Here is a 13,705-nt window from a genome sequence, read left to right as displayed (position 1 = left end):
ATATACGACGCATCAAATATTAACATGACCAGAAATTACGAAAAAAAATAATACCATATCGAAAAGGCAGTCAAAATTGCTGATCATTTATAAAAAATGTACGTTACAAAAAGCCAATTAATTAAAGTCAAACAATTAATAGTTCGATGCTGCCATATGACTCAAATGTCTCCTACTGTATACTTGTAAGCTTAAATCTTTCGCACTCGTACAGTTGCTAGAGTACGTCAAAGTCTCGACATTAACAAATCTGCTGGCCCGGATAGTTATCCTTTATTGTTCTTAAGAGGTGTTCTTAAACGCTGGCAAAACCACTGCGTATGCCGTTCTACCTTTTCCATTCTACAGGTATTTTTCCGACAGAATATGGAAAACACAACCTGTCCCTAAAAACAGCAAATCCTCCTCACCTTCTAATTTGGTTAATGCTAACCAATTTTCAGCTTAAGAAATATCTTGAGAACGAAGGATTCTTAATGACCGACAGTATGCCTTTAGTAGCAGTAGTGCAACAAATCCTTACATCATTTTGGAGAAAATAAGATTATTGCAGTCGATATTTCAAAGGCATTTGATAGAGTTTCGCACAAAGCTCTCTTTTCGAAACAGTGGGCATTTGGTATTGACGAATCTCTTCTTTGTTCTAAGAAACTAGAAGGTTTGAAATTACCTTATGGACTTTTAAATTCAAGTCGTATTGGATGGGTTTAAATCTGATATGAAAAAATTAAACGCTGGTGTACCAAGGGATTTAGCTTTGTCTCCGATAATTTTCCCCATTTTTATAAATAAGCTTTTGTCTGAAACTTCTTACTTTATTATTTTTACTTTTTATCCTTGTTCCTTGATTGAGTACTACCAAAGGTAGCATGTAATAAGATCATTAATTTCTGATCTTGGTAAAATTCTTGAATCTTTTGGATAGAATTTAAAACAGACCTTTAAAAATGAAAGGCGATCGTCCTCTTACCGCTATGTATTGTTTTTCAAGTCCGTCCCAAGTCTCATGACTATCATTGTTTGATCGATATTTTCATAAAAAGTATCACAATGGGCCATTAAACTGGCCTAAGTGTGTCCGTTTCCATCTTGGACAGCCACTATAACATTCATAAAAAGTTCTCTAACGAAACAGCCAGTTGCATTCCTCCTTTCAAACAATTCAACCGAATACCTTTGCTTCTAAGAATGCTCATCAGTTTACCCTTGACCTCAATTTCTAACGTACTGTTAAGTACAGAGATTGTTTTTTCAGCCGCTAACGGAATTTTAATTCTTTACCAGATTCAATATTTCCCACTCATTACAATAAGCAGACAATCAAAACTAATGTGCAACGGCATCTCATTTCTAATCCTTTCCTCCCTTCGTAACTGTCTAACCAAAACATTCGAAAACCGCTAGAAAATATGACTCAATACAATCCACAATCGAAAATTTAAATGGTAGGTATAGGAATCTTGTATATTTTCATTACAGAATTGCTTTAAATCGCCTCATTTATATTACAAACGTTTCCGAAATTTGTTTTATTAAGAACACTTCTTGTGTTCTTGTTTGTTTAATGTGATTTCGATATTTCTCTCTTCCTTATTCAAAGAAAATTCTGAAATTGCCAAACATACATACGCACCGCATTTTAAGTTAATTTTCCCTTGAGTTTCGTCATACAACTGATTAAAAATCTCATAGGATTGGGTTTGGATTTAAAATTATTTTCTTTGTTTTCAAATAAGAATCAATGTCACTTTCATTAATTTTACGTTCTTTTCTACGCGAAACCAATAAACTTTAACAAGACTAAACAAAAAAAAAAAAACATTACAATTTCAAGACAACAGATTGTTTTTCATTGACTTTTCTTACCAAAAACCCTCACAGAAACATCAACTTTTCACAGATACTTTGGTAAACTTCATCATTTTATTTTATTCCTTAACAAGACTTTTTAAGTGCAACTAAATTACTTTTCAACTTTTAATTTAACTTAAAAAACCTTAATCTCCGTACCGTCATTAAATACTACATGGATGTAAGTATGTTTCTCGCCTCGTACTTTCACCTTCAATAAAACAAAAACTTCGAAACATAAAACAAGACCGTAAACTCTTGTAAGATTTTCCCTGATTTGGTCTTTAAAATAAATTGCGAAAACCCGAACGCAAATTGTATATGCCCACCATTATTGGATGATGTCCCAGTTCTGGTATAAAGAAGAATAACTCAATTACACGAATCCAAACCGAACCAACCCAACCCAAACCAATACCAACCGTCCAATCAACTTTGTGCGAAAGCGTACCCTCCTCCTTCTACTCCAACCATCAACAACAACAACAGTAATTCGATTTAACCCTTTTGGCCTTTACTGTAAAATAATTTGTTTCCGGCCAGTAATCGCTTTATTGCCATACTGTGTGCGGTGCCGGTTTGGCTATAGAAACCCGAATGGCGGGCCTCCCGCTCCCAAGCAGTAAATAAGTGAAATTGCCAATAAATGAACTTAACCGTTCTTCTCACCCAAAACCCATTAAGTACTCAACAAAATATAAATACATGTACCTATTATACGGATACACACATTTTTTATAATTTTTTGTCTGCCATCTTTCTCTCATTATACATGCGGCTTGAACCTTTGGACTTGCGGAAACCCACTATAACAGTATATGCGTTACAGTAGTCGTATTGAATGTGCATTTTCGCTCGCCTCAAACTCATACAATGGCCCCATGGGTACGGACTGTGTTCATTAATCAGTTGCCACGAATATTGGTGATGCGGCGACCACTCTATCCAATCAATGATCTGATGTAAGTCTCACTTGATTAGCTTTATCATCTCTAAATTGGTTATAATTCAATTAATTTTGTTTTCAATTTTGTACCAACTAACCTTAAACTCTATATAGACAAACATCTAGACGTCTAATGGTCCGGACATGCAATGGACTGGAATTGAGGGATCAAATACCACCGCTGCCGCCACCAGTTGCCTTGTCAAAGTAAGTCATATCGATTGGATGATTTCTTTGCCAATTCTTACGGAGGTTTAATGAGCCATAGTCCTTTTTCCAGACTCCACCATAGTCCAAAGACAACGTCGAGGAGTACATCGCCCCATCTTCAGCACAGAGTACAAAGTTTCAATCTGATGGACGAAATGACATCGCTGCCATATCCATCGACAATATCCACTGTCAACCAGCAAACTTCGACAACTTCGTCTCTAATTGACGGCCACCACCACAGCCAATATCAGCAGACGGGCGGCAGTTTGCTTGACCATCCATTGACTCCCTCAAGATTTCGTCAGATGACATCGACCTCCTGTCAAACAAACGGCATGGGCAGTTACAATCCACATCAATCAGCATCCACATCGACGCTGCACCATCATCAGCAACAGCAGCAGCAGCAACACCATAACTTGTATCGCCAACAATCTACGTCATCGGCGACTTTCTCGCCAGCACCGTTGCATTCCCACCAGCAGCATCAGTCAACGACAACGTGCGACCTGCTGGGCAATTCAAATGTGATAAAGTCTACAACGACGGTTAATTCCGTGGCGACAGCATCGACACTAGCCGAGTCCTGTTGCAGCATACAGGCTCAATATCAACCCACACCACATCATCAACAGCAACAGCAACAGAATGCGTCACTAGCGGGGACAGCGGGTGCAAGTAGCAGTAGCAGTTGTCATCAACAGCAGCAACAACAAAGACAGGCACCCTGTTGTTCCTCAGGGAGATCTTGTACCACTGTGCGTCATCGATGGCACACTTGTCCTGAATTACACAAAGCTATGGACGGAGTAACGTACATTGCGGATCAAACGCGGAAGGAAGAAGAGAGCACTAGGGTAAGTTCAAAATTATTATTGTACTTTGATACACCCTGTATGAAAAACACAGGGTGATTCAAAGAAAAGTCTATTTATTTTTTATATTATTTCTGGCCTAAAGATATTTTGTCTCTTTATTCTTCTAAGTGTTTTGGATGTTCTAAGTTTCCTTAACTGAAAATATAACTTTGATTCCCTGTTTGCTTTCATACCTGAGATAGGTATCTTACTTGGTTCGGAAAGTACTTAGAATTTTAAAACTAAGGTTCCATTTGTATATACTGAATTGAAATTTATAATTTTGGTTTTAAAATTGTTGTCAATGATTTCTGTTTTCTCGTAAGAAGACACATAGAAGCTCAATGTCAATGTGAAATCACCTTATTTTATTAAAATATAGCGTTTTTAAATTGGCACGCGTAGAATTTAGTGCCATGTGGCGGCCATTTCGTTTTGGTGACATCTGTCAAATCTTTTGCTAATTATTTAGTTGTTTATGAAAAATCATCTGGGCAAATTATATGATTCATCGGCTCGATTAAATGATAAAACTTTATTATCAAAATGAGTGTCCGTTAACGCAAACGTTGCGCGCATTGCGCCCATTTTACGGTAGACGTGGTGGTCCTTGAAAGTGGACTCTTCAACGTTTGAGACGACCGGTTCAGTAAACAATCAACCAACGCACATAAGTTTAAAGAACGCAAGATAGTCCCAGGACAAAGCCTTTCACAGACTTCAACTTGGCCAATTTTGTCTCGGGAATTGGGCCTACACCCGTACAAGGAGCTCAAAGTTCATGACCATAGACAGCGCCATTTGTTTGCTTACGGGACTTTGAATCGTTTTTAAGAGGAGGTAACGGGCGCATTTTTGGATAAATAGCTGTGTTTACAATCTAAATTGCAACAATCTATATTCACCAGGTGAAAATATATCCTCATAAAGTTTTGGTGTGGATTCTGGGCCGGGGTGGCCTTAATTAGTCCGTACTTTTTTAAAAGCGGGGCACATTAGTGTCACCTTCACCAACGAGCGCTACATACCGATGATTACTAATTTCTAATGGCCCGAATTGAACCATATGGATCTAGACGACATGTGGTTCCAACAGTACGGTCGCGGCGCTTCGTGCCACAGAGCAAACGCCACATCTACACACAACATCTACCCGTTCTTATTAAAAAACCCTATATATTACTTAATCCATTGGAAAAATTATGCATTTTCAACATATCTAGTTTTCAGGTAACATAAATTAATTAGAAAACATATTTTAGTTCTACTTCATTCCTAGCTCCAATGATGACTTCAAATCTTGTAAATAGTGTAATTAGCCCTATAGATTATCGAAGCTAACATTTGCCTTATTTCACACTAAGGAATTGAATCTTTTTCGGTTGAAAAATGTTGATTTATGTTTTATTTGCCAGCAGAGACAAATAAGCAGATTTTTGTTTCATATAAAAAGGTAAATAAAACACCTTCCGAAAGGTATTTGTAGTCTTGTTTCGGACCTAAAACATTAACTTTGATTAATGACCATAATAAAAAGCTTTTTGTGAGCAAGCCTATAATAAAGATTTTTTCGTGGGATGAGTTTGTACAGGCTGCAATATACTGGTTGAAGCTCATTTTTGGTTAAATGAATACGTAAAAAAGCAGAGCTTCTATATTTGGAACAGTCATTATCTTTAAGCGTTATTAAGAAACCAAGACAAAAACAGGCTATTTGGTGAGCTTTACAGATTGGTAGAATAATAGGTCCGTTCCTGTCACATAAAGTACTTTTTGAAGAAAACGTTTGATTATCGGATCATAGTATCAAGTAATAGACCCGTGACTTAACCCCCAAATCATGTGATTTAACGTTGGTTTACTGTTTTATTTATTGATATGTGAAGTCACTTGTTTACGCCGCCTATAAGACACACACAACTAAAGAATTTTTCAATTGAATAATTTAAAAAGTATTATGATGAGTTTGGCTTTTAAATACTGCAGATCAAAAATCTAGCTTTGAAGGGGAGAAAAAGTTATCCTTGGTTATTTTTTTCTTTTGCTTAGGGATTTAATTTCTTCCATCAAATTATTAGGGATGTAGTTTTTGGGAAATTTCCTATAAATAAAATAATTATTACTTAGTTTTAAACATTATATCCCTTAAATATTGTCCTCTATTATTAATACATTTACGAAGCCTTCCCGGAAGTTTTATATTGCTCATCGAGTCATTTGTGGTGTAATGGCTGCCACTTCCTGAGTGATTGCGTCCTTAAGTGCTTCCAAAGATGTTGAGCGATGAGTGTAAACTTGGACCTTTAAATGTCCCCAAAGAAAAAAATCACAAAGTGATAAATTGGGGGACCTTGGTGGCCAGGTAATGTCTCCTCGTTAAGAAAGAAGATGCCCTATAAACATTTTTCTCAAAATGGTTAGTGAACGCCGTGTAGTCCGTGCTGTGGTTCCATTTTTTGGAACCAGACTTCTTTGTGGTTCCTAATAAACTGATTTAAGTTTGGTTGGAGGAGGTCTCAGTCATGTGACAGTAGCGATCCGAATTAACTGTAACTTTTTGCCTATTTTCATCGAAGAAATACGGACCTAACACACCAAATTCAGCAAACAGAACACCAAACTGTGAATTGGTCGTTGATGAATTTCTTGAATGTTTTTTGTTGCCAGTATCGGAAATGTTGTTTATTTACAGTACCTGATAAATGGAAATGAGCCTCGTCAGACGAAATTAAAACAGATCCAACGAGAATGTTTTGATGAATGTCTTCAGAAACAGCTCTGCGAATTTCAAAACTGCACTCACTTAATCATCATTTTGTAGTGATGCATATGAAGATGTGTTTGCAAAATTCGTCTTACTCTCCAGACAATCCAAGAGCAGCATGCATGTTTAAGTGCTGAACGCCTCGGAGATTGCTGGATAGACGCATTTACACGTGCCACATTATCCGGCTTTCTTGCGGTTAAAGGTCAGCCAGACGATTTTCTCTTTAGCGCAGAACCCGTTGCTCTAAAGTTTAAAAACCAAACTTGAATTGTTTTTCTATCCGGAAAAAGATCATGTCGTCCAAGTTGAGATCGAATGCAAAGTACTCGCTGAGTATTAATCGCAGAACCACCATTACGGATATATTCCTCTACGACTAATGCTCGATGCTCACCGTGCCACGCCATTATGATAACTAAAAACTGCTATTTTATCCAAAAATATCTTTAAATATAAACGACTAAAAATACGGGAGGTTATTGTGCATGACCCGTAATAGCAAATACCTGTTTATTTACAATAGGATATGAAAGGGTTTTTTTATGAGGTCTAAAACTGTTACTGTTATGTCAGTATTCTCATCTTTATCTAAAGTTGTACCTTATTTCAATCTTTCTTGAAACTTGAAACTTTAGCTCTAATTCAGAGGTCCTTTTATCTCATTCAAATTCTTTTGGTTTGTTTGAATTTTGAGTATTGCTTGCATGTTTTTTTATGTTTTAAATAAAAAATAAATTAGGTGGTGCAACAGTCCATTGAGAACAAGGGTCTAGTGACTTATAACTCTCAACCATTCCTGTGTGCGAGAACAGTTGTCAGGGATGGAGGGGATTTAATCTACAGTTTTAAACCAAATCCGAATGGCTAATTTAAGAAAGCACGAAATACTCTTGAAGAAATTGTCAATTCCTCTCAAGAGGCAGTACCCATAAAAAAACGACAGTCCAACGCATGGAAAGATAAATTCAATTCTATATTAAATATGTTTTGAAACATAAACTGTGAAACGGGTGAATGTGAAGCTTCACTTAAGGGTTAACAACATCCTATTAGGACCTTTGTCTAGGGTATAATGTGTGTTGTATTTTGGAAATTCCTTTTTAAAATGTCTTACACTATGTCACGCTTCTTCCCTTGTTTTGTTTTTATGAAAATGTCTTATTCCAAAGCGGGAGATTCCACTATCACATACTTGCAATACTTTTTTTTACAACTTCTAACTCGTTTAGCTTTCAAGAATATAGCCTTGATTTGATTCTTGTAGACGGAGTCTAACAAAATTTATTTGAAGTCGATATCTCGAGAACTAATAGAGTTATCGACTTAAAATAAAATTTGTTATACAGATTATTACCAGCAAATTGAATAAAAATTGTAGTTGAGCAAATATCTCATGTTCTTATAACGCTAGCAACTTGAACTTAATTGTATTTTATATAATGTAAATAACGTATAATTACACAAAAATTGACTAAAGGTTTTCTTATAAATAAAAAAACGATAATTTTGTCATTTCAAATATGTTTCCAACAAGAAAAGATATTAACTCCAAATTAATTTATATGACGAAGAGTAACGTTCTAAACATTTGGTAATTTTTTAGAAAAATTATATAAAATAAAAACCTATAAAATTACTGCTTAAAATTGTTAAAAATAGATTTTTGACTCAAATATCTCAAAAATAAATAATTTTGTTGTTTTAAAAATTACATTAATTTATAGAAATCATATTAAACAATATTTTACAGTAATTTTAATAAAGAAAAGAAATATAAACCTTCCAAAAATACCAAAAAAATTTGGTAAAAACGATTTTCGACTCGAATATCTCAAAAACGAATGAGAGTATTAATTTTGTAGGCTATTTGATTCTGCTCAAAACATTGTTGTTGATATTACAATAATTTTTGGGAATATTTCGATATTACAAACAAACGAAAAAATTAAAAAAATAATTTAGAGCTGTAAAATTTATTTTCGCTCTATAGTCATGTAAACAGAAAAAGACAATTGACTTAAAACTTTTGTTAAACTTATTACCAACCAAAAGAAAAGCAAACTGAAACAAAACACTACAAAGTACTTAAAATAAAATTTAGATTTAAACATCTTTTGAATAAGAGAAGATATTGACTTCCAAGTTGTTTCATGCCATTGAAATATTTTTGTTAATGACAGCGTTTTTTATACAATAATATTGGTTTAAATACCCAAGACATCTTTACATGCTTTAAGCTTAAGCTTAAGTTTTGGAATGCATTTCTATCTAATCTTTCAATAATTTCTCTAAATAATACAATTGAACTGTTACAAAAGATACCATTTCAAAATGTTTAACGGGTATCAATGGGAAGTTATCAGTGTGGGTCATATACCAGGCTCTTTTAAAATTTATTATATAATATAAATATTAAATTTAAAACATAGTGAACTCACTCTTACTCACTTCTTTCAATGACAGTAATATTTACAGCTTTACCTACAGTACAAAATTCTTAAAATTGTTGGCTTATCATTGTAATGATGTTAACAGCAAATAGTAAAATACTAAATATTTAAAGTTCCAAAAAATAAAAAATTAAATGTGCAACAGTGGCATAACAATTGCATTGATGAAGTTATTGTAATGGGTCCGATTTGTCGAATTGACAATTTTGACATTTTTCGTCGTTTCAAGGTCCCTAGAGTCCAAATAAAAGATTTTTGGAAAGATGTCTGTGTGTTTACGTACGTCCGTAAAGAATCTGCTTCAAATAAATTTAGTTATACAGATACAAATAAAAAAGATTCTATATTATTATTAATATATTCTTTATTTCTCGTTAATTGTTTACATTTTGTTGATATACGAATATTGTAAAGCTTGACAAAAATTTAGCCGAGTTTTTAGCAAAAAAGAAAGAAAAGGGTCAAGTTAAAATACATATAAAAACATAATATAATATTCACGAAAATATATAAGTATTAGATTATTATATCAGATTTAATAATTTTAAATAAATACAAAAATTAAGAACATATTTCAACAGAAAAGAGATTTACATTTTATTTAATCATCATTTAAATTAGTTTAGAATTCAATCGATGAAACTATTAACATAGAGACAAAGATTGTGTTTGAAAATAATACACGTATTCGGTTTCATTGCGGTTGCAAAAACTACATATGGGGTGAAGGTCAGTTCTATTAAGTCTATAATTTAAGAAAAGCGTTTCAGTCCTTGCTTTAAAGATAACACTCATTTGATTAAGACAGTGTTTTTCGTTAAACTAATTTCGAATAAAAAGTGTGTGGTTTAATTCTTTATATATAAGTCTAGTTGTTGATGTTTGCACTCTATTCAGATGTTGCAAACGCAGGGAATCATCTATTTTTTAGCTATACAGCTGTAGAATAAGTCCTGTCAAATGGTATAATCTGTATTATTGAGGTTGAAGTCTACACTGTGTTTAAAGCTAGATCATCTCATTCTTTGAAAGGCGATATTTGACGTCTAAGTGCATATTTTAATATCTGTTTTTGAAGATTTGAGTCAGGCCTTTTCATAACTTGTATAATGTAATCAGTATTTGATTTTCGATTTTTTAATAATACTTGTGGCAAACCGGATTCAGTATGGATTGCGTATGTAGGTGTTGAGTTATCCAGTTGAATTACTTCACTACTTCATTACTCTTTAAAGTTTTGAAAGCCAAACACTTGATTTGCATAGCACATTCATGTTTTAATGGTTGCCTCAAACACTCTAAATTTAGCAGTTGCATCCACATACTTGTTGCAGAAGAAATTACTCCACATAAGATTTATTGCCGTTTGGCTGCAGTGCATTTTTTTAAATGTGTGCGAAAATCAAGGTTACGAGTTATCAAGAAACCTAAGTATTTGAACTGATTTACTATTTCTATTGGTTCACGTTCCAAAAACCATTTTCTTGGGAAGTTGTTCTTTGATGAGTATTTTCAAAAACAATCATTTTTGATTTTGCAACATGTATAGTTAAATCCCATAAATCACAATAATGCTTGAGCTTGTTTATTTGTAACTGCAAAGCTATGTGATTATCAGCCAATAGTAAAATGTCATGCGCGTATAGCAGCATGTTTATTAATGTTTCACCAACCTTAATACCACCAGGGAAATCTTTGGATCATGTAGTGCAAACATTAATTGACTTAATCCACAGCAAAAAAATAATTTTCTCGGGTACTGCCTCTTGCGAGGAATTGACAAATCCTTCAAGAGTAATTCTTGTCATGAAAAAGTGCTTACTCAAACTTGCCGTTCGGATTCGGCCTAAAATTGTAGGTCCCTTCCATTCCTGACAACAGTACTCGCACACAGGAATGGTTGAGAGTTGTAAGTCAATATTGGTAAAAATTGATGTTTGGTTCTCGATATCTCGTGAGTAATAGAAAACATTGGCTTCAAATTAATTTCATTCTTCCAATTTGTATTTGTTTATATTAGAAATAAAAACTTTTATGAAATGCTACTAACATTGTTTTTCGAATAAAAATCTCGTTAACCCAAATAGATTTTGAAATCAAACTCTCTTATCATATGCAAAATATTGTTGGTAATTTTTAAATTTGTAAGACATTTTTTTAACAAAAGCCGAAAACCTACAAACTTTTAAGGAAGAAAAATCGACAGACGGGACGGGAACTTATCAGTGTGGGTCGCATCCCAGCTTAAAGCTGAACATTTTAAAAGTTTTAATGCACAAAATGTTGGAAACTAAATAAAAATTCAATTTTTGAAAAAAAACTGATGAAATTACAGCTAGGCCGCTACTTCACTCACGGACTGAACTAAAACATGACATAAAAAACATTGACTTCTGATTTAAAAAAAGTACTTATACGCCACAGTATGCATCCATCAATTCATATCCCCTTCACAACCTGCACCAGGTGTTTTCCAATTTCCTTGGAGTACACAATTTCCATCAAATAAAAGTCCTCTTTATCAAGTTAGCATTTCATTTTCTGTTTATCTAAATACTGAAATACAGAATAAAATATGTGAATCATAATTCTTCGGGAAATAAACCCCAAAAACCGCTAACGATTCCATAACATTCCCAAAATGATATTCTTCCAATGTGTCGCGTTAAGAAAATATGTAATTGTATCTTCTTCAAATGTAAGTGCAAAAATACGAGTAAAAAGAAACATAAATATCCTTTAAACAAAACTCCCTAGCAGCTGCGCTTGAATGTGTCTGTCAGACAAGTCTTCCAGAGTGGGATGATGGATCTGTCACATCTGCAGCACAACCATATCTCTTCTGTCAATATGCCTTGCTCCTAGCTCCGCGCATTTAATACCATAGAATTAGATGTAAGAACAAAATGACAAAAAGCTTTTGAATATAAGAAAAACACGTTCACACGACATGACGTGACATCATTCTTGCTTCTCTTCCCAACAAAAACACCAACTTCTCAGATGATAAAATTAAATAATTCGTCATAAAAACACTTGAGAATACACAAAATCTGTCTTTTTGTTTGTAGTGTACTAAAATCTATTCGGCCATTTTATTTTTATTCTTGACCAAATTTATATTGTCTTTTCGAGTCCTTTATACTGTAACTATAGTATCGATATATTTTATTGTCCTTTTTAGGTGAAAGAAGATTGGAAATATGTTGCGATGGTCTTGGATCGATTATTCTTATGGATATTTACCATAGCTGTTGTTGTTGGAACAGCTGGAATCATCCTACAAGCACCAACCTTGTACGACACCCGTGTACCAATCGATATTAAACTGTCCGAAATTGCATCGACAACAGCTAAACCAAACATTGCCAGACCTGTGTTATAAGTTTACTCAAGTTATAAACAAAACAAAAACAAAAACTTAAACTACTTGTAATAAAATAGAAAAGCAAAAACAAAAACAACAACAAAAAAAGGTAAACATATAGTTTTAAACAAGAATTATTATATAGACATATATAGATATTTATAAATATGTATGAATAATATTATAATTTCTAGTGTATTATGTATGAAAATTTAAAAGAAAACAAAAACATGGGAAAAACATTTACTATACATTTATATTTATATACTTAAAAAAAAACAGAGAAATTGACAACAAATGAAAAACAAAAATCGAAAACGAAAACGAAAACAAACAAACATTAATAGGTATTTAATATAAGAACAACAAAATATTTAAAACAATTTAATATGCAAAAGGCAAGGTAAGAAAAATTAAACATGGGAACTAAAAACTAGAATTAAATTTGTAATACAAGATGATAAAAGTACTATTTTACTTCTTACCATATTGAGTTTGTTAATTCTTACAGCAATGAAAAGACCTTAAGATTGTGATTATTTACATATATGTAGTTTTTATTTTAAGAACTTTTTATGCAAAAGACAGTCGCTTAAGTTTTCTTAATTTCAACATTCTAACCTTGATTTAATATTGTTTTGACGGAAACTTGACTTCATTAAATTTTTTCCGATAGTTCATTCAGGAGTTTGCAGCTTACAGAAATGATCAGGTGTGATAAAAAAGATCAAAAGTACAGACTAAGATTATTTTCTTTACACTAAATTTGCAAAACTTTCTTCCATTCCTCAATAAGTTTTTTTATAAGGGTTTAGAGTTTCTTAGTAAAAATCTCATATGCTAACCGTAACACGGGTTCATGAAAGAAGATCAACCATTAGAAATCTTCTTACATTTTAAAACATTATGTTTGAAAAGTTTATGAAGTTGACGGTGTATATACTGACTTTTCTAAAGGTTTTGCCTAACTTAGTTTTTATCAAATTTTACCATGAAAATAGATCTTATGATCTAAAATTGCCATTCAGAACCTTCTGTTTCCTCAATCTGGTTTTTCCCATCAGGGAAGCAATATCCGGATGCTAATTATAAAGACTTATTGCAACGAAAAGTTCGCATCCCACATATTTTAATGATCCTGCACCATCCGTCCTGCTAATTGGGAAAGAAAAGTTTAAAATATCAATAATTGACACTATTACTTTACAATTAAAAATACGACCCAATTGTTTCAAGAAATTAATGCATGGTTTT

The 13,705-nt window shown here is 33.2% G+C and overlaps 1 protein-coding gene across 1 annotated transcript in view; it reads left to right on the top strand.

Moving 5' to 3' along the window:
• Positions 1–12,752, top strand: part of LOC129945652 (acetylcholine receptor subunit alpha-like) — a 170,175-nt gene extending 157,423 nt beyond the window's left edge. Inside the window, exons 7-10 of the mRNA XM_056055495.1 lie at positions 2,667–2,813; positions 2,912–3,004; positions 3,078–3,867; positions 12,269–12,752. Coding sequence (XP_055911470.1) covers positions 2,667–2,813; positions 2,912–3,004; positions 3,078–3,867; positions 12,269–12,469 — 1,231 coding nt within the window. The 3' untranslated portion in view covers positions 12,470–12,752. The remainder of the gene's footprint in view (positions 1–2,666; positions 2,814–2,911; positions 3,005–3,077; positions 3,868–12,268) is intronic.
• The last annotated feature ends 953 nt before the right edge of the window (positions 12,753–13,705 follow it).

This window comes from Eupeodes corollae, chromosome 2, assembly GCF_945859685.1.
Source record: "Eupeodes corollae chromosome 2, idEupCoro1.1, whole genome shotgun sequence".
Lineage (NCBI taxonomy): Eukaryota > Metazoa > Arthropoda > Insecta > Diptera > Syrphidae > Eupeodes > Eupeodes corollae.
This window is presented reverse-complemented; position numbering and strand designations above follow the sequence as displayed.